This window comes from Dendropsophus ebraccatus, chromosome 14 (genome assembly GCF_027789765.1).
Source record: "Dendropsophus ebraccatus isolate aDenEbr1 chromosome 14, aDenEbr1.pat, whole genome shotgun sequence".
In the NCBI taxonomy this organism is placed as follows: domain Eukaryota; kingdom Metazoa; phylum Chordata; class Amphibia; order Anura; family Hylidae; genus Dendropsophus; species Dendropsophus ebraccatus.
Window position 1 is genome coordinate 56,730,236 of NC_091467.1, and position 25,969 is coordinate 56,756,204.

The 25,969-nt window shown below is 44.7% G+C and overlaps 1 protein-coding gene across 8 annotated transcripts; it reads right to left on the reverse strand.

Moving 5' to 3' along the window:
- PRPSAP1 (phosphoribosyl pyrophosphate synthetase associated protein 1) lies at window positions 1-25,969 on the reverse strand. Of its 8 annotated transcripts, XM_069953843.1 has the most exons (13): window positions 25,865-25,935; window positions 20,975-21,060; window positions 17,591-17,737; window positions 15,327-15,511; window positions 12,173-12,225; window positions 12,027-12,093; window positions 11,372-11,544; window positions 10,189-10,304; window positions 9,991-10,046; window positions 8,808-8,953; window positions 3,620-3,690; window positions 3,382-3,528; window positions 1-2,416 (listed from the first exon to the last, which is right to left on the reverse strand). In XM_069953843.1, exons 3-13 carry the CDS (start codon window positions 17,591-17,593, stop codon window positions 2,258-2,260), a joined length of 1,176 nt encoding a protein of 391 aa, XP_069809944.1. In that variant the 5' UTR covers window positions 17,594-17,737; window positions 20,975-21,060; window positions 25,865-25,935; the 3' UTR covers window positions 1-2,257. The 8 variants fall into 8 exon arrangements, with proteins under 8 accessions (XP_069809944.1, XP_069809948.1, XP_069809947.1 ...); XM_069953847.1 differs by lacking the exon at window positions 20,975-21,060 and having other exon boundaries at window positions 15,327-15,430; window positions 25,865-25,952; XM_069953846.1 differs by lacking the exon at window positions 20,975-21,060 and having other exon boundaries at window positions 15,327-15,501; window positions 25,865-25,952.

Below are 25,969 nucleotides of genomic sequence, written 5' to 3' on the forward strand. Positions count from 1 at the left end.
TACACCATGTTTGATAAATCTCCCCCAATGTGTACATACACCAAAAGATTTGTGAAGGATTAACAACGATTTTACGATCAGTTCATAAGATGTGATCAATGACATAGGAACGAATTTTTGTTAGTTGGAAATATTATTGCCAATTTATTGCCAATTATTGACAATTTTCGCATGATAATCTTTCTGAGTCATAGGGCAGTAAATATACAGTAAGTAAATATAAAATAGGGGGGAGATTTATCAAAGGGTGTACAATTTAGACTGGTGCAAAGTGCCCACAGCAACCAATCACAGCTCCTCTTTCCTTTCACCAGAGCTGCAAGCTGAGCTGTGATTGGCTGCTGTGGGCAGTTTGCACCAGTCTATATTTTACACCCTTTGATAAATCTCCCCCTATGTCTAGAGTATTATCGACCATGTACTTTCTTGGCAGAGATTTGAGGTTGTCCCTTGGATCTCTGCCACAAATGTGCTGTACAAGGGTTAGCCTCATTGTCATCAATGGGACCAAGTCTTGTGTTTCCCATGGAGAATCCGTGGCCATGTCACTTGTTACAAATGGACATTTGCACAGAAAATTTTCCAGTTCTTGTGAACATGGTTGCAAAAGACTATGTTCCTGCATTAGACTTATTTGACTCTCACAGCATTTCACCCATCTCGTGGTACTTGGTAATGGTTGTCAGCCATCTTTGTTGTGGTTCTTGGTAATGGTTGTCACCCATCTTTGTTGTATTACTTGGTAATGGTTGTCACCCAGCTTGCCTTGTAGGAATTGCTGAATAGAATTTTTACCAGCATGAAAGAGGTTACCCACCCATTGGAAAAAAAAAAAAAAAAAGACCCAGTCTTAGTTAACTAGCAGCTTTGATGGTCACATGTGGACATACTACTGTAGTATGACATGTGACCACTTGGGTTACTGACTAGCTACACTGGTCACATGCCAGCCACTAGCAAACACATTGTCTTTTTTCCCCCTAATGGGTGAATAACCCCTTTAAACATGACAGGACAAGATAATTGAAGGGGGACTATTAAAAGGGGCTTTGTGAAACTATTAAATGATGTATGTATTCTATGTAATCAATGGTGGGGCATTCAATCACAGGACCGCCCACTCACAGGCAGTTTATAGGTGCACCATATTTACAGTTCAGTACTGTAGTTTAGCTGATACCCCTTTGTTCTAAGGAAGGAATGAGCAAACTTACAGTAGGAACCAAGTGAAGCGCTTCATTCCTATAGGTATTCCGCTCATCGGACTGCTCCGCTCCTTCAGACTTCAAAGCCCCGCAGCCTGATGAGTGGAATACAGGTAGGAACGAATTGCTTCATTCCTCCTGTAAATTCGCTCATCCCTATTCTAAGGTCCCCCGGGTCCTAATTTTAGGCCATAAAATCCGCAACCTCCAACAGTTATAAAGATTCCGATTACTCTACAGCAGGGACAAGTGAACATCTGCAGACCTCATATTTAGTAGAATATTTGCATTATTTTACCATTTTTTTTAGCTAAATATACATGCACATCTGTGTAAGTAGATACAACCTATAGATTGTATATATGGAATACAGGCAAACCAGTATGTGTTAAGCAAATAAATGCATGTGTGTATATCAGTGCATGCTCACACTGTCCAATACCGTATGGCTAGGGCCGCACTGTGACAATCCCATGCTGACGCTTGATATTTGCCTATTAGGCCCTGACAATAGAGCAACTAGTTGAAGTCCTAGATATATTGTGTTTGTATATGATGGTGTGTGTGATATTAATGTGCAGCGTGTATCGGTGTATTATAAATGCATACACTGACACACACATACGTATGTAGTATCTACAGTCTGTGGCGGCTATCTATATTGCTCAGTATTGTTGCCGCCTCGTATGGCAGCCGCTAGGTTAATGCTGTTTCCGTTCGATGCATTAATACCGTCTCAGTTGTTTAAAGGCTCAGAACAAAAAAAGATTAATGTATCCAGTTCTCGATGGATTGTAGGGAAACTTACAACCCAAGCTATAAATCCTTTCAAATCCCCAAACCAGGTGTAGCCTGTTCTCATCTGCAAAAGGAACGATAACAAATGCAGGGTTCCCCTCATCCCCCAACAGTAAAGTGGCAGTGCCTTTAGTGTAAATGCAAAAAAGGACGGGATTCCTCCATCGATGTCTAACCCTTTTCTGCCTGTGGAGCTCGGCCCACTTGTGACTGGCACACATCCAGCACTCGACTGATAAGGTGGGAAGAACCCTTCAATCGTCCATTGCAATGTTGCGGAAGAGGTAAGACATGGACTCTCCGTTGTGGATGCGACGGATTGCTTCTGATAGAATCAGGCTGATGTCCACTGTCTTGATCTTTGCGCACTGGAGTTTCTGGACCTCGTGGGGGACAGTGTTTGTCACCACAACCTTGGGAAGGAAAGAGTGGACATGAGTAAAGTGAGGCTTGTTGCATGGCACAATCATTTCTATTATGAAAGGAGTTTCCAGCACAAGAACATTGATAGCCTGTTCTTAGGACTGGCAACCTCACCAACTAGACCTAAGGGGATACAATACTCCAAGCAGCGTTGGGTCCCCTTCATTGTTTTGTAGGTACGAGACGGGACTCCACTACAGCCTCCACTACAGCTGTCTTGAGACGTCACGTCTCGTGCGGTAGCTCAGACCAGGAAGCGGCCGCGGGACAGCGGTACGGGCGCCGAGATCCTGGACCCAGCGCTGGAACCGGGGAGGTAAGTGACCTCCACCGCCCATAATCACCCCCTTCCCGGCCAGATCTGAAAAATACGGCCGTGCCAGAGTACCCCTTTAATCCAAGATCTGTCCTGGGGTCCGTTCGGCAGGTGATACAGGTATTGTCCTAAAAAAACACAAACTTTTAAACTTGCAGCCCTGTGTCAAATTGGCAAGGCCTACAGTGTCTGTGCCCTAGGTCTACAACGTCTCTCCATCCTTCATCCCGGTCCTTTTTACCAGGGCAGGGTCTCTACTATTCATCACTTGTCTAAGAACATATGTGCAGTGTTCAGACAGGTGATAAATAGGAGAAATCCTGCTCAGGGGCATTCCTAAGAGGACGGGGAGGAAGTGCAGGTCTAGGGCACAGACACTTTAGGCTACACCAAGCTGACACAGGGCTGCAAGTTTAAAACATTTTTCAGGACAATAACTGCATCACCTGCTGAATGGACCCCAGGACAGATCTTTGATTGAAAGCAGCTATCTGACAGTACAAGTGGTTTGGGGGGTAGGCACTAAATGCCCTTTAGTGCATGGGAAGTTGAGGATGAAGGTGACAAGATGGCATTGAAACACATAAAAAGTTTGTTCCAGTAGTTAATCTGGGGTAAAGGAAAAACATAGGCACTGACCTCATCAATTGCAGAGTCTTCAATAAGATTCGGAGCATCTGCAGACAAGATACCATGAGTGGCCATCACAAAAATCTTGTATGCGCCCCGCTCCTTCAGAATCTCTGCGGCAGCCACAAAGCTCTCTACTTCATCAATGATGTCATCCTGAAAGTCCCACAAAGAAAAAAGGGTTACAATAAGAAAGTCCGTAGTCCTAAGAACTATGCGATAACAAGGAAGAGAAGGTATTCTTTACCACTATAATGGCGATGCGGCCACCTACGTCTCCCACCACGCTGATTGGCGGCTTCTCCTTGGGTATCATCACTTGATGGAGACAGAAGAATACTGTTAATTTCCCACTAACGTAACAATAGGAGACACTGAGCATGCAAAACATGGTCAATGGGAACAATTCAACAGCAATGCAATCTGTGTTTGCCATGTTCGGAGAAGGGGGATCTGCTGTACAAGCATGCTGGACAACGGACATTCTGCTGGGTCCTGATCATTGCAACCTCAAGTGATAAGACTGGGATGACACTGGTCAGGGAAAATCAGTGCATGTGTTACTATTAATTTACATACAGACATTGAATCCCAATATATGAGGGCACAACAAGCCATTCTCAAATATAGAATCTCTATCAATATCATGGGAGACGAGGTCACTGGGGGAGATGAATTAAAGTGCGTGTCTGACTAAAGGCCCTATTCCACGGAACTTTTTCGAACAATTATCGTTCATAAAATCGTTCAAATGACCGCTCGTTAACGATATTCGTTCTGTGGAATAGCTGTAAACGAGCGAACGACAACAGCGAAATCGTCGTTGAGTCGTTCACTATTTTTTTTTCAACATGTCGAAAAAAAAATCGTTGGGCTTTCAACAATAATTCGCTAATCTTTTCGTTGAATAAAAAAATCTTTCAGTCGTTCTTGAAATGTCTACCTACATTTCCCCACGTTTTAAACGACCATGTAACGATGTAACGACCGCAAAAAAATTGTTACACTACAGATATCGTTCACGTTCCCACACGTATTATGTGTTATCGTTCGCTTAAGAAAATCGTTAAGTGCTCGTTAACGAGCGGTCGTTGGAGCGAGTCTATGAACGATAATAGTTCCGTGAAATAGGGCTATTAAAGGGCAGTGAGTGCCATAAAACCAGCACGTGCTACTAGGCTAGGGTCACACGTGGGTCTGCTCAGCCGCTCCCTTCTGGCATCACAGAATTGGAATTCTGATCAATACCCAATGATCTCATCTTTTGTGTTTGTTCAGCTCAGTTTGTTTCTCTTCTGTTTTGCTGATAAATGGGTAATAAAACAGAGCAGTATGCAACACTTTTTTCAGCAAGGCAATGTTAGGCCGGCAGCCTAGAGGTGAATTGTAATAGAAGGCAGCACCGCATCCTGGCACAGGCAGCGTAGTGACATCACACACGCTGCCTGTGCCGGGTGTGTCCTGCAGGCGGAGGAGCTGCTGGGGTAATTAATAAATGTATGAGGCACTATTGGGGGGGGGGGCTGATTACTATATGGGCCACTATTGAGGGGTGATGATTACTATATGGAGCCCTATTTGGGGGGTGGGGTGGGGGGGGTTGAGTACTACATGGGGCCCTTATGGAGGGTAATGACTATTGAGAAGGACAGACTACTGGGGGGGGGGGGGGGGGGGGAAGTAATGGCGTAACTACTGTATGAGGGCAACTACTTTATGGGTCAGTATTAGGGGATTCCATTAAAAAAAATTAACACTGCATGGGCTACAGAAGGGGACATTTTTTTTATTGTGGGCACTATGGATGGGGAGCTTGTATATAGGTGGGTAAGAGGTGCTATAAAAGCGCAGGGCCTAAGGTGAACTAGACATGACATGGGGGCAAGTCCTGTGGACAGCCCGGTCCGTGCAACCGGGTGGTACATGCGGCAGTGACGTGGACATTTTCCTGACAAGTGTAAAAGATGCAGCACGGAGGCGTCAATAAATATCAAGGCTGCCTCATGACTTTGTCCAAATTTAACATTTTGGCCCACTAATTTGTTGTAGTGCAACAGGCATCAGGATACAGTAAGGCCACGTTTCGGTCCAAGCATGGCCTTCATCGGTTTAAGTACTAGAAGTACTTCTTAAGCTGATGACGGCCATGCTTGGCCAAAATGCGCCCTTACTGTATCCTGATGCCTATTGCACTACAATAAATTAGCAGAACTACTTGGTGAGGGCCGGGTCTTTTCTACTGTTTTCCTGGATAACGTACATAAGAACCTAGCTGTAGGGATTCCCATTTTTTAAAACTTTTATACAGCATATAGCTCTATTACGCATGTGCTGCCTGGGAAGGCCACGGCAATGGAGCGGCTTCTGTCGGCTCAGTGTTTACATAGGTGTGAGAGGTGGGTTAGAACACACAGGAAGAATGAAGCACAGCAAGTCTCACACAGAGCAGGCACCCTGCAGACACACAGCAAACAGCACAATGCTTTCCATACTTGGCAGCTCAATGCCTGGATACAGGGGGTGCCGCTTGCCTAATATCAAAAGCACAGAAAGCAAGTAAGCAATTGCTGCACAAAGACGTAGGTTAACCCCTTTGGAAGGGAGTAACATAACAGTAAATCTACGAATCAGTTAAAAAATACACAAGTCAATATATATATATATAAATAAAATACAACAGTTATCACTTACTATCAGAATCACTGCACTAAGCAGGTGTGACCTGTCACTAGAGAGGGGAAGAAGAAGCTGCAAGAAATCAGCTCATCTGCGGCTTCCCTGCAAGACCAGCAACAGTTTTGGCTCCCGTCATCTGCGTATTAAAGGAGCCCATATACTTTCAATGGCTGTCGGCCATTCTAACAGCAGTAGTCTCTGCCGTTCCACACATACACCTGTAAATTCATGTGTTCTCTATGGAGAGGAGAGGTATACTGCTTCCAGATTTCTCTGGGGTCAGCTTATCACTCTGTTGGAGGAGAGTCGAGAGGCTCCCATTCATATTAGACAGCCAAATGGTCCAGCAGAAGTCGGAAAGTTTGCAGAACCCATTAAAAGAAAAAAAAACATAGCTGCTTTTTTTTAGAAACAGCACCACTCTTGTTTTGTGTGTGTTATTGCATTAGGTTATATTATAGAGCAGGCAGAGCTGAGCAGAATAATATATAGTTTTGTAGGAAAAGCTGCAGTATAAATTGGCATTTATTCATGTAAATATCTGTGCATTCTGGGATATGTGGTCAAGGAGGTGGTCCCGCTCAGTGACTGACAGCTATGTGTAAGTGTGCCTTAAGATAGCTGTCAATCACTAAGTAGGATAACCCACATGGCTACTTGGCTAAGAATGAGCAGAGAAATACATGAATAAATGACAAGTTATTATAAAACTTTTCCCACAAAAGTATATATATCAGTCAGGGGGATTCTGCTCTGTGATGTCCATACAGACAGTGGCCCAAGGGGCACGACCACTTTACTGTAGTAGCTCATGTCCTCACTTCTAATATCGCCTAGGCTGTGTTTCTACATTTGTGTTTGAGATCCACAGAAAAAACACATTAAAAACATATTGCAAAAAATGCATGAGGTTTTTAGACTGAGCAGCAGCTGGAAATACATGATCCAGCGACAGTCCCTATTATAAGGAATGTGCTCGCTCGGTAATGCCTATATTGACATGTCATTGATAAGGGAGCACATGGAACCATTAGTAACTCTTCTAAATATTTTTCTCCAGTTAACATTGGAAACTAACTGGAATCTTGAAGGTCACTAAGAGGCCTAAAAGGGTTAATTACTGGAACAGGTTTGTGAAGACATGGATGTGGCTGCAAAGGAGACACCCTGCCCAATCCTCATTCCCAACCACCTATCCAAAATGGGCGCCCTTAGGCTGCTCTCATGCTGGCCATTTCTGACAGCGGAAGTCTGTGTGATAGTTCATAGAAAACCATGTTTGAAGCAAATAACAGAGAGATTATTTGCAAACAGAAAACCTATAAGATAATGGTCAACTGCATCCAGCATGTGACAAGATCCAGGCCTCGCATCTACGCCATAGAGGGAGGGGGAGAGGAGACTCTTCATTGTTAAATTGAATCATGTCCCTATAATAAATGCTCCTGGAATACATTAATGTAGATTTGGCTGCCGCTGTCCTGGTGTATTCTGCCCTTTGCTGTCAGTTTCAGCTCATCTGTATTTTTAGGACTTTAATCATATCTGCTCTGTAGGACGTCAACGGCCACATTCCAGCGCTCCGTACAGACATTAAGCCCATTCATCCTCCCAGGTCTCCTAACACTCCCCCAGCCTCTGGTCATCTCTCCCTTTACTCAATAACCCTTGTCTCTTATCACTTGCTGTATTTACACTACTGTATGTTTACTATAGCTATGAATAGGACCTAAAGGTCTCCTTACACAGGCGGGAGGCATTGCTAGAAGCTCCTTCGACTGATAACTGGACCCTGTAAAAGTGTTAGTGATCAGCTTAGGAGTTGGAAAACTCCCGGCTGATTGTATCTTTTGTGCGGGCTTTAAAATGCATTGCTATTGGTCATCTCCAGAAGATTTGTGGGAGATAGCAATATATTTACCGGTCTAAAGTCTGAAGTTGTTTTTAAGTTGTTTTTGACAGTAAGGCCTTATTCACACTTCCCGCAAAATTATCCTTGATTGCGTATTCGCAAAAATAAATCAACTTATTGCCCATTGATTTCTATTGGGCTAGTCACACAGTCCGTTCTATTGCGGACCCACAATCTGTACCACAGAAAAAAATAAATAAATAGGACATGCCCTAGTGCGGATTACCAGTAGAGGTCTATGGGATCCATGCTTTTTGTAGACCTAAAGGATGTCACATCTGTGACGTCAGTGAAAAACGTGGATCATAGCAGTGGAAATAGCGGACTTGAAAAATCACTGAACGTATTAATGAGGCCTAAGGCTTTAAGAATGAAGAGAACACAGTTACAGAGTAGAGATGCTACAGTATACACCAGTGCTATACCATCACTTCATAGGCTGGAGATACCATTTAACCCCAGTTTCCTGCTCCCCCATTTCACATTTTCAAAGAAGCTGATATGGTGAGCACTTCAGTATAATCCTGTTTAAGAAACTATCCCTCATATTTCAGCTTTTAATAGGTGCACGATAGGGAATATGGGACAAAGGAGTTCTGAAACTCAGCAAGGTACCAATGACCTGTTGGGCAGAACCCAGTACTGTCACTACACAGTGGACAGTGCATTCCGATTAGGGCCTCATACATTGTGTATACACCAGAGCTGCAGCTCTGCCAAACAGCTGATCGGCACCCTGCTGATCTACAATAATCTTCAGAGTCTAAAGTCCCAGGAAACCTCTTGAAGCAACTAAATTAGACTTTCAAGCACACATGATTATAGACGATGAAACAAAGACACTTACAGGGAATCTCCAGCCCTGGGTGGACGGTAGTATTCTTCACAGTGGGTGGAGAGTGACGCCCATCTGCCATGTCATGTTCTGCACACTGTGCCTCCCCGTGGATCACAGCAAGTCCTAGACGCAGCCGCTCAGCATAGGACTGTGCCCTTGTTAGAAGATAGAAGAGCGGCTCATGGGGAAAAAGACTTTTGAAACAGTACATAACAGCATCATCCTCTTAGAGTGAACACACACAAGACTAAAGTTATCACCAGTTGACTAGATAGGTTACAATCTCTACACTGGTGGGGGGTCCCACTAAACACTAAAGCCCCTTGTCCCTCATTTGAATAAAGCAGTGGTCAAGTATGTACACAATCACACTGTTTAGTAACCGTGTCTGTGTACAGCACTCGACTATCTATGGCAGTCTCAGAGTTTGAACAGAGTGGGTATGCTTATGCTGTTCTTCATAAACAGGGGACATGAGTGATCAGTGGGGGTCCCAGTGGTCGGAACCAATTCAGTACATAGGTAACAAGTTTTTGTTTCAGATTTTTACTCCTTACTTTTCTTTGAAGGGACTCTGCCACTAGGTTTATGTTGTCTTAAATGAGTGCAGCATAAACTAGTGACAGAAATGCGGGGCAGATCAGTGTATTACTTACATAATTTGTTCAGCCGTTCTCCTAATATGCAGGAGAATAGGATTCTTGCCCCTCCCCCCAGCTGCTGATTGACAGTTGACTGCCTATACACAGTATGGATAGATAACTGGCAATCAGCAGCTGGTGGCCGGAGTTTTCTGCTTCTCATGAATATCCAGGACTACTGGGCTCATGCACATAATGGAGAGGACTACTTATTGTCCATGTTATTCAGGAGGATCTCTCTGGATCAGCTGCACAGAACAATGTAAGTCATACATCATTCTGTTCAGCTTCTCTGTCGCTAGTTTATGCTACCCTGAGATAGGACAGCATAAACCTGGTGACAGAGTCTCTTTACTCTGGATTATTTTTAAAATTTTTAGTGCCTCAACATACTGCTGTAGAGCTGGAAATAATTTAGCATTTTGTTAGAATTGCTAGATGAAGTACTGCAAGACTTCACTGATATGTGCAGGTAGCAACATCCCCCTCCACATAGGACGCATTTCTTCTCCTCACTTTATTCATTATAAAGTCAGTTCACTTAGTTTTACCTCTTTGCAGCATCTGGGGACTTTGCGACTATCACTGCATTTCTGTAGTCTTTAATCTGAAATATAAGAAATTCCACGGCTGAGCAAATATGACCACGTTTGTCATTGCGGAAAATTCTAAGACAATGACGGAGTACCTGACTACTAAGAAGGCAACTGGAAGAAGAGTCTGAATGTGGGGTATGTGGTACTGCTCACCTCCTCTTGTATATACTGTAGTAGGAAAGGAGATGCTCGGAGGTTGTCCACAGGAAAGTTGAAGAAGCCCTGGATCTCTTTTTGATGCAAATCCATTGTGATGATATGTGTGAGCCCTAAAAGGTCAAAGGAGAAAAAATAAATCAATACAAAACAGTAGAAAGAAAGTCTATTAGAACGGATACAAGTTCTCATTGCGGCCATTTTATAGGGATTCCTTACATTACATGCAAAATTTTCAGCCTTTGTGTTACAGTCCTTGATAAAACCTCACACGATTTCATCAGTCAATAATCGAGGTTACATGTTCAATTAAAAAATAAGTTTGGGCACAGACTTTTTTTTTTTTAAACTGCTGGGGAAGAGGTGGGTGAACAAAACCACATGCACTCACCTCCCTGGCTCCAGTGCTGGGATCTCTGCTGTCCTCCACTCCGGTCCCTGGGCTCTTCTAGGTCTGAGTGGGATCTGGGACGTGACATTTCAGGCCATTAGCCAATCAGCGGCAGTTACAGACACTGACTGTCTGCGCAGGCTTGGAACGTCGCGTCCCAGATCCCACTCAGACCTAGAAGCGGCCAGGGACTGGAGCGGAGGACAGCGGACCCCAGCGCTGGAGCCAAGGAGGTAAGTACATGTTGTTTTGTTTACCCACCTCCCCTGCAGTTTTGAAAAAAAAAAAAAAAAAAAGTCTGTGCCCTGACTTCTTTAATTGTGATGTTGCTTTAGGCTATAGTTGCCCAGCCCTACCTCACACCCTCGCAAAACATGTAGAAATAAAGTATTACTCAATTCACTGACACAAGCCCAGCACTATGACACAACCAGATTACACATAAGGGATCACCTTATAAAGAACAATAATGCAAAACTTTGGCAATTATTTTAAATGGAGTGGCCAAACTTGTGCCAGAATTAAGCCAATAAGTACGGTGGTCTCCTGACTCTCCACTGACAGATTTTTGCTGCCTGACTTTTTTTCTTGGGAGGGATAAACTGGTGCCAGAACAGTCTGTTTGTGGCTTACCCTCCGTTCCGCACAAAGAATGTTCATGTGTATGGGGAAGCTGGGAGAGATATAATCAGCTGAATGAACATTTGGCCGTTATTGAAGGTGTGACCAGCTTTAAGGAATGATCACCACCATAGTGGCCCCCTTACTAATGTTATATCCAGGACCTACCAGCATTCGACAACATGGAAGCCAGCAGCTTGCATACGATAGACCCCCTCTTGCGCATTTTACTCTGTTTACTGTAAGGAAAGTATGGGATGACCCCAATAATGTTCTTGGCACAAGAAGTCTTCAGAGCATACGTCATGATCAGTAGCTCCATCACGGCTGTGTTCACGTCCCTATGAAGACAGTTGTTAACACAAAAAGTTATTAGAACAAGAGCCACTTAAATGCCACTTAAATAACAAAGCAGACAATACACTTTCCTTTTGCTTAAAAGTTGTAGATTAAACCGCCTGACAATGTGAGACAAGTATGAAGACAGCGGCACACCTGCCACTATAATTCTCTGACCTTCAAGCCTGAACAACATGAAGGCTGCTCTGGGCCAGAGATGATAATGCTAGCTCTAATCCCTATTCTCTGACAGCTGCAGATGCCAAAGGAATGAGGTTTATGCCAAGCGTCTCTGCTGTGCCATGCATCCCTTCTCATACCCAAATTATGTAGATTCCTGGAATAGCACCGATCAGCTGATGGGTCAGGAGGGATAAACCGAGGCTGGCAGATTAGGCCGAGTCACAGGGGGCCATTCTACAATCTGGCTTCTTAAAAAAAAAAATAAAAAAAATTGAGCCAGAAATAATAAAGGTTTATTCACCTTGGGATCGTCTGGATGATAAATATATCCTGCCCACGAACAGATTCCTGGATTTCCACTCGGGTTTCTAAAGAGACGACAACACAGTTAACAAAACAAGAAAATAGAAATTGTAAAGGAGAGGGTAAAGCGTCCGGCCAGCTCACCTCCATTGGTCTCCTGGTACACAACCGCTTTCCCAAGTTCTATTCCCAGTCGCCTAAAATTAAATACAGAGCAATTTGGTTGGTGTATTTGAAGTGTTTTTTCATACAGTTGTGCTGGTCATATGTCATCAAAATGGCGCATGTTCAAAAAAATAAAAGTCTCAAAGTGTGGTTCGAACTTTGAGTTGTGGCTCAGCTTTCGTGCAACACTCTGGCGTCTATCATATTTCTTTGAATAATTCCCACTCAGTCCCCATTGAGTTTTAAAAATTTGCGCCTGTGGCGCTGGTGTCATTGCCTGTAGGCATCCTGCGTTTGCGTAGGTGCCGTACCCAGGAAGAGCGTACAGGCACATTAAGGTTCCCTTCTGAGGGAATAGGCATCAGCTGCTCTTTCGGGCTATGGGCTTACGATGCAGGACTTGCATGGACCTTTCCATGCACGAATTTCGTAAACAGCACGGTCGCTGGAGGCTGAGCTGGAATTATTATTCAAAGAGAAAAAAAGAGGAGAAACCAGTAAGGAGACGCTGGACAGCTAAACAAAAGGTCCACTAGGGCACAGTCCCCTACATAATGCAGCAACTCGAGTCGTCTCCGAGTGCTGACACATTCCCTAAAAAAAAAAATAAATAAATAAATAAACGTCCCAGATCCCCAAAAATGGGCAACATATAAAACATTTAATCAACATGGCAAATCTGCACCAAAAAGAACTGAAAAATATTCCACTCTCAAGAAAGGAGTGTGGCCTAAAATGAAACGCCTGAAGTAAGCCAAATAATAGTTGGTGTCAACCAAAACTCTACAGAGCACAGTAAGGGCTATTACACGGAGCCATAACCTGCCAAATCAGGCTGCTCCAACGATCAGCTGATGAAACGATTGGCTGATCGTTGTTTATATATCAGCCTAAAAATCATCGGCTGTCTGACTCGCATCGCTACATGTAACATCGATGCGCGTCTGACGACGATGTAAAAAAAAAAATACATAAAGTTTATACATACCTCTTTGCCCTCCCATTTGTTCTTCTCGCTTCTGCCTTATAAGCGCAGCCACCGGTGGAATTTTAGAGCTGGTGTCTCTGAAGTGACCGGCCTCTCAGCCAATCACTGGGCAAGACATCAAGCAGAAGTGAGAACACCACCGGGGAGCGCAGAGAGGTATGTATAAACTTTATTACTTTACACTTTTTAAGAGCAAGGACTGCACAGACATCACTGACTATACACACACATTTAGCATTAGTGATCAGGCCGTGTAATACGGCCCTTAGACCAGACAGTGTACAGATATGGCAGATTTTTTTTTAGTCAGCCTGAACTACTGTGATAAATCTGGTAAGTTTTGGCAAACGGGAAAATTGTACTAAAACTTGGAGGCGCACAGCTTCTTTTCTCTATTGTGCACTTTGCTTAATAAATGTGTTCTAATTGCTTAGCACCACACTTCTGATTCATTTGCGAGCACAATTCTCTTTCCGCACCCTTATCAAATTTGCCCACAATTAGTTAAAAGTTGCAGATTCTATGGCGGACCCAAAAATGATACCTGCAGCGATACATTTTATTAAAGATAATAGGGAATACCCGCTACAGATGGAGGCAGCATTACAGACCCACACAGACTTGCCGCAGAAATATAACTCACATTGTGTGGATGAAATCTGTTAAAACCTGAAGTAACAATCCCGGTTACAGCACAGACTGAGGCTCTGAATAACCTTTAAGCCGTGTTCTTCATTGTGTCCACCAGCACAAGTTATTCCGGGCCCCCGTCTGTGCAGAGACTGTGCTTGTTACTTCATATGGACTTCAGGACTGGCTCTCCGGGTGGCCGCTTGTATGATGGATGGGCTACAGTACTGACTCTCCTTCAGTAACTTCAATGTTAAAATCCCATCTACTTTCCTGGCGCCGGGATGGAAAATACACAGCGTATGTGCCCAGCCTGAACAAACCCCTTGCAGCTCTTCAAGTATTCTCAACAAATGCATATAGGGACATACATAAAAAACAGAGACGTCACTATAGATTTGGATAGCTAGGTATACAGTAGTGTGCAAAAAGTATTAGTCAAGTGTGGAAACAAATCTTAATCAGAGGAATATTTTGTGTGTATCAGCTGCCTTCAAAGGGGTTGTTCACCAAAACAATTTTTTGTCAACTGGTGCCAGAGATTTGTAATTTACTTCCAATAAAAAAAAAAAATATCTCAAGTCTTCCAGTACATATCAGCTGCCTCATGTCCTGCAGGAAGTGGTGTATTCTTTCCAATGTGGAGAGCAGAATTTGTTTTCTATGGGGATTTGCTACTGCTCTGTACAGTTTCTGACATGGACAGAGGTGAAAGCACAGAGCACTGTGTCAGACTGGAAAGAATACACCACTTCCTGCAGGACATCGGCAGCTGATCAGTACAGGAAAACTTGAGATTTTTTTTGATGAAAGTAATTTACAGATCTCTGGTGCTTTCTGACACCAGTTGATTAGAAAGAAAACATTTTTTGGTGAACTACCCCCTTTAAAAAAGCATGAAGGCTGCTCTTAGATGTGGCAAAAGGAGGCTGATGTCAGCGCATATTTAATCACAGCAGCCGGCACCTGAAGCTGCACATATACTCCTCTTTCTCGCTCCTACTTCACTGTCATTCTCATAAAGCAGGTCCCCGTGCCCAGCACTTGCAGTGTTTGAGGGTGGAACATGGCACTGCCTGCTTGGCCGATCAGAGGCGGGACAAACACCACCATGCACTGACCCTAAACACACAGCAGATGCTGAGCACTGGGACTGGCATTGCGAGAATGGAGGCAGGAACAAGGTTAGTATGTATTTTTATGTTTTCCACTATACTGACCAAATTTTACATAAAAACTCCTACTTTGAATACGCTGTTAAAACAGGGTAAGAAACACCCAAACTCTGCTAAAAGGGTTAGGTTGTGGAAGTTTTATGGCACAGACTATTGTAAATAGTATAGTAAAACTGAGCTCAAGGTAGTCATAGTTCATCAGCAAGGTCTCTCCATACCCTGGATGCAGCGGTAAATTTATGGGACCCTCTCTCTGTAAGCTGCCTTTTGCACAGTACTGTATATATTGTTACATGTGTAACCCACCACTTGCAGACACATATAGAAGGCGTGCACTTACTCAGTGATCCTCTTGGCCAGTTCCACACAGGCAGGACTGGAGTTGGCAGAGAACACCCGGTAACCACTCCTGGCCGAGTTCATAATACAGGGACCATTCAGCCACTTTGGGGGCCGGGAGTAAGAGAAAACAGACTTGTGAGGCATTAGCATCCGTCTTGGCATGATGATGACACCTGAAATACACTGACACGGCTCCCTGATCAACAACACGGCACACACCAACATGGACAAGCAAAAGACACTGACATGGAACAGTCCTGGAAGGAACAAAGGGGTAGACTCCGCTTTACAAGTGATCATTTTACAATGTAACGTGTTGGAGCATCTGTGTTTCGTGGGCAAGATGATCCCCTGGTATGCAATGTATGTTCTATTACATGGAGGGTTGCTGATCTAATGACTTCCATAGCAGAATGACCCAAGTGCTCATAGGGAAAAGCTATACCAAATATACATAGTATAAGGAAACACTGTGCATGGGGTAGAAGGGGGGGGGGGGGACCACAGAAGAGCAGCTCGATGCTAAATTATTACCAAATGCTGCCATGTAAACATGGTCTTAGGGCCCTACTACACAGGCCGATTATAGCTCCGTGTAATAAAGAGATCAGAACATCAGCTGATCGATTCTTTAGGATCAGACCTAAAATCAGGTGTTGGGCCCGCATTGCTACGTGTAATAGTGATGCGCGGGCGACGGCTTATGATTATAGTGTAAAATATTAAATATGAACTCACCTTACCGCGTTCCGGACGTCCCCAGTGGCGCTGTGTGCAGCTCTGCCTCTGTTCCAGTCTTTGCAGGGACAGGCAGCGGCCGCTCAGCCAATCACTGGCCGAGAGCGGCTGCTTAGCCAATCACTGACCACGGCCTGCCGCAGCCAGTCATTGACTGAGCGCCCGCAGGCTGTCACTGCGAAGTCTGGAGCGGAGGCAGAGCTGCACACAGCCCCACCGGGGACGTCCGGAACGCGGTAAGGCGAGTTAATATTTAAAAATGCCAGTGCAGCGCTTGCTGCCCGATAATCGGCCCATGTAATAGCTCAGTAAACGGGCTCCGATCTAGCAGATTATTATTGGGCCGTGGTATAGGACCCTTAGGGTAGCTTCACATGTGCAGGATCCGCAGCAGATTTGACTAAATAATTGAACACAGCATCAAATCTGCTGCAAATCCTGTACATGTGAACGTACCCTAAAAAGATTCACACACTGCAGGTTTCTGGCAACCAAAAATATTTTCCATTAATTTTAATGGGGTTGTTTTGACAACATGGATGTCTGCAGCTTCATTTAGATGTATGGGGCAGCCGTAAACAATTCCACAACAAAATCTGCCCACTATACACCCAGTTTTAGATGTACATAATCCTGCTGCACTCCTGTATAAGCATCATGGCTTCAAGTTCCTGCCCAATCGCAATTCTAGGGACCTAGAGCTGGACTGACATATACAGCAGTAAGGACAGAAGCGGCCATACTGTCCTCTTCTCATGCCAGCCTAAAGGGTTTTTGTTTCCCTTTTTCCATTCCGTAATCCCATTCCTGAGAGCACATTTATATCTGTCTAATACAATGTAAATACATAGCCCTCATTCATTCATGTGCGTTTTATACACGTGCAGCAAATCCCCATAAGGGAATTATAGTGACTGGTGCAATAACAACTACCAGGCGGTGCAGAGTATGGCTTTACTATAATGCATAATGAATCGCAGATAGTCAGCTTTGCCAAGATGGATTAGGAGGGTGAAACAGTTATGGATCAGCAGACAGGGGTTGGACACAATAAAACATTCCTATATTTAAAAGGGTTATCCAGCAGAAGTCTTTTTCTTTCAACTCAACTGGTACAGAAAGTTATACAGATTTATAATTTACTTCTATTTAAAAATCTCAAGTCTTCCCATACTTATCAGCTGCTGTATGTCCTGCGGGAAGTGGTGCTTTCTTTTCAGTCTGACACAGTGCTCTCTGCTGCCACCTTTGTCCGAGACAGGAACTGTCCAGAACAGCCGAGGTTTTCTATGGGGATTTGCTACTGCTCTGGACAGTTCCTGTGTCGGACAGAGATTTCAGCAGAGCACTGTGCCTGTGTCAGACAGCAGGAAGCGGCCGGGAACCGGAGCGCCGCGATACGGGACCCGCCGCTGGAACCAGGGAGGTGAGGGGACGTCTTTTCTCTCAGCCACCTCCTCCCCGGCCAGATCAAAAAATAGCCCCCACGCTAGAGTACCCCTTTAATGTTCCTGACACACTCACCATCACCGCTAATGCCCCCAATTACTTGTGCTGTTCATAGAAGGCCTGACAGTGTCCCGAAGGGTGAGCTGTTAGGTGTGGTGAAGTCTACGGTTTCCTTGATCACATCTTTGCAAAGAGCACCAAAACATCTGGAGACAGAAGTAGCTGTGGTCGAAAGTGAGAAGAGTACTTCAATGAATTGTAACCCATAAACTCAATACTACGGTCCCTCCTATTAATTTAAAAAGTAGTATTTATTTTCTTAAAGGGTAACTATAATCTTTAGCGACGGGTTTTTTGACAGTGTATCCTGTCACCCGCTCAAGATTATAGTTACCCTTTAAATCATCTGCTCGACTCGGCTACTCTTCTGAAATCTGTGGCCATTCCCAAGCAGCGAGGGCAAACACCATCACCACTTAAGAGCTTCTGTTCCCAAGACTGGTTGACTGACAGCGGCAGGGCCTCAGGAGCGTAAGTCTGCTGCCATGTCCTGGGGGAAGAAGGGCAGGAACCTGGCTGTAATACAAGAGTCTATTATGTCCCCAGGTTCGCCTTTAGCAGAAAGTGACTGCCATAACAAGTGGCAAAACTACTACTTCCAACAGTCAAAGACGGCCATGGCATGATAGGAGTAGTTGTGGAACAGCGTGTGAGCCACGGCTTAAGTAACATAGGCTAATACATTTATATCCATCTGCAAATTCAGATATACAGGGTGGATCTGTGAAACTGGCTCAGTTGTCCCTAGCAACCAATCAGATTCCACCTTTCATTTTCCAAAGAGTCTGTAAGGAATGAAAGGTGGAATCTGATTGGTTGCTAGGGGCAACTGAGCCAGTTTTACTTTACACCAGGTTTGATAAATCTCCTCCTTCAAAACCCTATTACACATACTGTCCACCCACTTTAGGACCACCTAGTATATCTCTTACTCTTTTGTACCACTGGATAGATGGTATCAATAATTAGCAGAATGCCGACTGCAGTCACCCTTAGGGTGCCTTCACACGTACCGTATCGCTGCGTTTTTATAGCTGCGTTTTTTACATGCACGTTTTGATTTTCACATGATTTTCATGTGAAAATCAAAACTCGTATGTAAAAATTGCACCAAAAACGCAGCGATACGGTACGTGTGAAGCTACCCTTAGGCTACATTTACACGTTCCGTACGGAACACAGATGTGGAAAGCCTGTAACAGAGTCTCCCCCCCCTGAGCAGCATCTGTGATAAGATGCTGGGAGCGGAGGAACTGTACAGATATGAGCCGTGCTGTAATGAATCAGCTGCGCCGCTTATCTGTACAGTTCCCCTGCTCCCAGCATCTTATCACAGATGCTGCACGGACGGGGGAGACTCCGTTACAGGCATTCCACACCTGTGTTCTGTGAGGAACACGGAACATGTGAATGCAGCCTTACCAATCAGCTGTCACAAAGCTGCAGCGCTGGAAAATAAAGGTGTATAGGTGGGTCCTGCTCTGGTAGCGGTTGCCTGAATTACTGTAGAGCAGCTCTCCCAAGCCCTGACATTCAGCTGATCATTTATTATTAATTCACCTGAAAAATCCCTTTAAAGTTAAAGTGCACCTATCAGCTGCTGACACTGTTAGATATTCATTAAAGGGGTTATCCAGCGCTACAAAAACATGGCCACTTTTCCCCCTACTGTTGTCTCCAGTTCAGGTGTGGTTTGCAATTAAGCTCCATTTACTTCAATGGAACGTTTCTAAACCCCACCCAATCTGGAGACAACAGTAGGGGGAAAGTGGCCATGTTTTTGTAGCGCCCGATAACCCCTTTAAAGCAAGGAGACATGTGGTACCAATTATATCTCCATACCATAGGGCAGTGATGGGCTAACCTTGACACTCCAGCAAAACTCCTGTTGCAAAACTACAATTTCCATCATACCTGGGCAGCCAAATCCATATCTTTGGTTGTTCAAGCATGATGGGAATTGTAGTTTTGCCACAGCTGGAGTGTCAAGGTTAGCCATCACTGCCATAGGGAAAATGCTTTTATTCTCTGATGCAGTATGTCAACGAGATGTTTCCAAGACTCAAGTGCAAAGGGCTGAAATGCCTCCTCGCTCCCTCTCCTATTCCCCTTCGGAGCTCAGCTTTCTGTTAATCAAGTATGGACAGGGATGGAAATGAGAGCGAGGAGGTACTCTTGGGATTGCCTCTATGACACTTTGTGCTTCCAGAAGGTAGAAAATACAGATACATAAAAAGGCACCATGTAAATCCTTGCCTCACTTTAAGCATGTACCTTGTCCGGCCCAGTCATCAGAACTGAATATTATCCATGAGCCCACGTGGGACATCCTTAAAGGGGTATTCCATTCAAACATAACTTTCCATATGTTGCTGCCCATGGTAAAACTAACTATTCCTTCCATACCTGTTATTATCTATTCAGTCTCCTTCCCCAAGTTCTGAGCTGAAGACACAAAAATCTGTGTGTAAGCTTTTCTTTCAGTCTCCCTCTCCTCCCCCCTCCCTTCTGAGACAGGTGATGTAAACAAGTCCCTGACTGGATTTATCTAAAACATTGTAGCAACTTTGTAATGCCAGGAGGGATAATGACAGTGAGTTCATTTGCATCTTGACCTCTGATTAATCCTACCAGCATTACAAAGATGCTATAATGTTGCAGATAAAGCCTGCCAGAGACTTGTTTGCATCAGCTGTCTCAGAAGGCAGGGGGAGACAGAGAGACAGTTTTTTGTGTGTTCAGCAGAAACTGGGGGAAGGAGACTAAATAGATAATAACAAGTACAGCAGGAATTGTTAGTCTCACCATGGGCAGCAACATATCAAAGGTTATGTTTGAGTGGAATACCCTTTTAAGAATGGTTAACAGTAGATTTCCCAGCACTTACTTCTGTCAAAGAATTAGTGTATATAGGAGTAGGAACAAAATGTACAGAAATATTGTTTGTGATGTTCATCTGTCTATTTCTCAATGTACTGCTGGTGTATTACATCATAGAGGCATCCTAACCCTTGTTAATAATTAATATGTGTGATTTTCTAGCTATGTCGTCTGCCCCCTATATGCGGGGTTCTTCCCACTTACCAGACCCTCGCAGGACATCAGCCGCCAATAAAAGAAATCCACGTCACATCTCACAATCTGAGTGGTTGCTGCATCTCTATAGGATGCTCAGCGTTGTGTCCTTGAGTCTCTTTAAGCTCTATATATAAATACCACTCCCATGATCACAAGAAAGGTGTGAGCCGAATGCCAGAGATTGTCTCCTGTAATCCACCCCAGCCGCCCCTCCTGCTGAACTCAATCGCTTTATGGCCGGACTTAGTGTCCCCAAACAGCAAGATGCTGTAATATAATAAAAAATAGTCATGTCCTGTAGTGCACATTGTGCGTACACACCTGAATGCCCTCAGCGGACGGTGGTTTATCTCTCCTAATAATCCTGGAAATGCTCCTCTCGCAGGTATAGCTGCAGTTTAAATCCCCTTTAAATATGTAAAATATATATATATATATATATATATATATATACACATTTTTATACATTGCTTTAATAATATTATATTACTCTGTAAATTACCTTAAAAGGGGTACTCCAGCAAAAAAATCTTTTTCTTCCCAATCAACTGGTTTCAGAAAGTTCTATCGATTTGAAGTTTACTTCTACTTAAAAATCTCAAGTCTTCCCATACTTCTCAGCTGCTGTATGTGCTGCAGGAAGTGGTGTATTCTTTCAAGTCTGACACAGTGCCATCGCCCCAACCTATCCCCTCGATATCGTATCTCTGTGACCCAATATCCCACTACTGTCCATCATGCACCCTTCAATCCTCCAACGACCTCCTTTTGTGCTCCCCTTACACAACCACCTCCAAGATACTGCCCAAGCCTCCCCCATACTCACTACCCCGACAAATCCGACTCTCATCCTCCATAAAGACCTTCAAAAGTAACCTGAAAACCCATCTCTTTATTCAAGGCCACAACCTACAATTATTTTGCACCACACTGTGGCTAGCTGCCCCCTTGCCTCCTGTCTGTCTCCCTCCTCTTACCTTGTAGATTATAAGCCCTCGCGGTCAGGGTCCTCTCTCCCCATGTACCAGTCTGCCATTTACCTTATTGATATAATGTGTTTTTGTGCCGTTCTGTTTGTCACCCCCTATGGCTTGTATAATAATAAGCCTTGCCTATAGTGCCAGCATAGAGCGGTGGATGAGGAGACGCTAGTGGTGACTTTGTATCTGGAGAGGACAATTATAGCTCTGTCTGCTGCCGGCTGGGATTCTACACAACAATGTGGAAACCTAATCTTCTGGCAACGCTTCTGCTATTTTGGTGCCATTTAATAGGTTCCTCTCTCGTAACAGTGCGGAGAAATGCCTCCATTCATGCAAGGCCAGGTGAAGGAAGAATGATGCCCATTACGGGAATGTATGTGTGCTGGCATAGCCAAGGAGACCAGGGATCACTCCCAGTCCTGGCCTATACTTGTGTCAGCACATCACAGTACACAAGCCGGCCTGTACTCTAATAGAGCAGGTATACAGAGGCTCCTGGTTAGCCGGAAAGAGAGAACTTGGCTTGAAAGACAGCAAGGCCCATGACAAAGCCAAGGACAGTGGTAGACTAGGGGTCCGCAGTCTTTAAAGGGATTATCTAAAATGTCTGAAAATAATAAAGGGGTTTTCTGATGTAATATTACTTGTCCCCCTACCCACAGCATAAGGGGTTGCACTACGACCTGTGCTTTTTTCTTTTTTTTTTTTTTGCATCAGGGCCATTCTCCTTAAAGGGGTACTCCAGCAAAAATCTTTTTTCTTTCAAATCAACTGGTTTCAGAAAGTTATATACATTTGTACTTTACTTCTTTTTTAAAAAAATCTTACTTATCTTTCCAGTCTGACACAGTGCTCTCTGCTGCCACCTCTGTCCATGTCAGGAACTGTCTAGAGCAGGAGAGGTTTTCTATGGTTTTCTTTTCTTTGCTCCTGCTCTGGACAGTTCCTGACATGGACAGGGGTGGCAGCAGAGAGCACTGTGTCAGACTGGAAAGAATACATCACTTCCTGCAAGACATACAGCAGCTGATAAGTATGGGAAGAGTTGAGATTTTTAAATAGAAGTAAATTACAAATTCATAATAATTTCTGAAAACAGTTAATTTGATAGAAAAAGATTTTCTCCAAAGTACCCCTTTAACGAAGTGAACCCTACTCTCCTGGGTCTAAAAGGGAGCAATAGGCATTACCCTGGCTCTGTCTGCCCTGATCTTTTGGATCACACTTGAAAGGAGAAAACGCTTATCTCAGAAAGTCTATCCCCAAAAGATGGCGATGTTCAGGAGGTGGGAGGAGGTATGGAGTCGCTGAGCTGTCAGTTGTTGTATTGTATTAGAAGCAGGAAAAACAAGCAATGCTTTATAGTCCTGCACAAAAGATGCGATCAGCAAAAGAGGGCGGATTCCTGCTCCTCAGCTGATCGCTGACACTTTTTGGCGGATTAGCGTTTCAGCCTATGTAAGAGGACCCTAAGCATCTCAACAACTTTTAGGGTACGTTTACACTTACCGGATCCGCAGCTGATTTTCTGCTGCGGATCTGCAGCAGATTTCATTTAATTAACTGAACACAGCATCAAATCTGCACCATCAAATCTGCTGCGGATCCTGTAGGTGTGAACGCACCCTTAGGGATCCGCAGCAGATTTGATGCTGTGTTCAGTTATTTAAATGAAATCTGCTGCAGAAAATCAGCTGCAGATCCTGTAGGTGTGAACGCACCCTTAGGGTGCGTTCACACCAACAGGATCTGCAGCAGATTTAATTAAATCAGCTGCGGATCCGGTAAGTGTGAACGCACCATAAGGAGTTGTTCAGCAAAAACCTTTTTCTTTAAAATCAACTGATATCAGAAACTTAAATAAATTTGTAATTTACTTCGATTAAAAAATCTCAAGTCCTCCCATACTTATTAGCTGCTGTATGTCCTACAGGAAATGCGGTTTTATTTTCAGTCTGACACACTGCTTTCTGCTGACATCTCTGGCCGAGACAGGAACTGTCCAGAGCAGGACAGGTTTTCTATGGGAATTCATAGAAAACCGAGACAGAGTTGGTGTCTCGGCCAGAGATGTCAGCAGAGAGCAGTGTCAGACTGAAAATAAAACACCATTTCCTGCAGGACATACAGCAGCTGATAAGTATGGGAAGACTTGGGAATTTTTTTAATAGAAGTAAATTACAAATCTATATAACTTTCTGATATCAGTTGATTTGAAAGAAAAAGATTAATCGCTGGACAACCCCTTTAAGGACCAAGTTGTAATGGCAAGACCAGTGCAAGCATCTCCAAAATGGCAGGTGAAACGTTCCCAATATGCAGTGAGTACTTCCCACCAGTAGTGGTCCAAAGAAGAGGACAACCAGTGACAGGATTAGACACCCAAGGTTATTTGATGGTCTAATCTAATAGTAGAACTACTCTAGCACCAGGTGCTGAATATGTTACAGAGGTAAACCAATGCCACAATATTTAAAAAAAAAAAAAAAAAAAGTAATACTCACCTGTCCAGATTCCCACCACATCCACCCAGCACAGGACAGGGAGAGGTGAGTATTACTTTTTTTATTTTTTTTTATTTTGCGGTGCTGGATTACCTCTGTAACATATTGAGCACCTTGTGCTAGAGTACTTCTATAAGATTAGACCATCAAATAACCTTGGACGGCCATGAACCTGGCTGCTCAGAAATTGTTTGCATCGTATTACGCCCAAAGCAGCAAGCCCTATTGAGTAGGGACTGACAGGATATACACGGTCCTGGAAAAAGTACCATGTCAGATTTTGTTTTTTGCATTTGCAACCATGGCAACCTAGCTCAGGGTTTCCCAGCTGCCTAGGCATGCTGGGAGCTGTAGTTTTACAACAAATGGAGGCTCTACACCAGGGATGGGGAACCTTCGGCCCTCCAGTCGTTTCAAAACTACAAATCCCATCATGCCTGGGCAGCCGAAGCTAAAGCTTCGGCTGCCCAGGCATGATGGGAATTGTAGTTTTACAACAGCTGGAGAGCCTAAGCTTCCCCATCCCTGCTCTATTCCAAGGATAGGGAACCTGTTGTAAAACTACAACCCCCATCATGTCTGGACAGCCTGGGAATTGTAGTTTTGCAACAGCTGGAGAGCCGGCAGGTTCCTCATCCCTGTTCTATACTCACACAGCCCTGCGGCCCGATGTTCCCGTCCCGTCGGGGGTCTTGGTGCGGGGGTTGCAGACACTTAGCATGGCTCTGATAAGCAGATGTCCATTGAAGTGACAAGGAACACAATGAAAGGACGGACGCTTCAAAGCCTGCGTACACGGACGCTATCAGCTGCGAAACAATGCAACAAAGCAAGACTAGACAAGTTATCATCAGTAATCAGCACAGAATGCAGCGTTACCATAATAATCAGGTAAGTAGCCCTCTACTGATACACTGGCTACAGCAGCTGCTGAACTACAACTCCCAGCAGCTGCTGCTGAACTACAACTCCCAGCAGCTGCTGCTGAACTACAACTCCCAGCAGCTGCTGCTGAACTACAACTCCCAGCAGCTGCTGCTGAACTACAACTCCCAGCAGCTGCTGCTGAACTACAACTCCCAGCAGCTGCAGCTGAACTACAACTCCCAGCAGCTGCAGCTGCTGGACTACAACTCCCAGCAGCTGCCGCTGAACTACAACTCCCAGCAGCTGCCGCTGAACTACGACTCCCAGCAGCTGCCGCTGAACTACAACTCCCAGCAGCTGCAGCTGCTGGACTACAACTCCCAGCTGCTGCCGCTGAACTACGACTCCCAGCTGCTGCCGTTGAACTACGACTCCCAGCTGCTGCCGCTGAACTACGACTCCCAGCATGCCAGGGCAGCCCCTCATAGGTTGCTGGGAGTTGTAGTCCTGCAGCAGCTGGCAGAGATTGATGAGCCATTGGCCGGCTCCCATAGTAATAAGGCTGCAGGGGCTGACAACCTCCACATCTGCACTGCAGGCATAGTCAGCTGCGGATCCTGTGACTACTCAGATCACACTGACACTACCGGATTGAAAGGGGCTGGGAAAATGGATCTGCCCTTTAGGTCAGAGCGGGGATGTGTAGTGTGAAGAACGGCTGCGGCTCCCGGAGCATCCCGGACACCGCAGGAGAGAAGCGGGGCGGGCGGACGGACGGATAGAGAAGAAGTGCGGCCCGGTGTGACCGGGGAGGAAGGAAGAAGCCGACACAGCAGGGAGGGCCGTGCGGTACATACCGGAGTCCCGGGGACAAGTCTCTCTGGTTCCGCGGCACAAACTTCCCTACAGCCCGAGAAACAGCTACAGCTCTGGGAGACGAAGGACCTTTGATGATGTCACTG

Coding starts and splice junctions, on each gene's coding strand:
- PRPSAP1 (XM_069953841.1), bottom strand. Junction 12,226..15,326: donor CTGGCCAAGAGGATCACTGA/GTAAGTGCACGC, acceptor ATTTAATTTTAG/GCGACTGGGAATAGAACTTG. Junction 8,954..9,990: donor TCCCCAGATGCTGCAAAGAG/GTAAAACTAAGT, acceptor TCTTCTAACAAG/GGCACAGTCCTATGCTGAGC.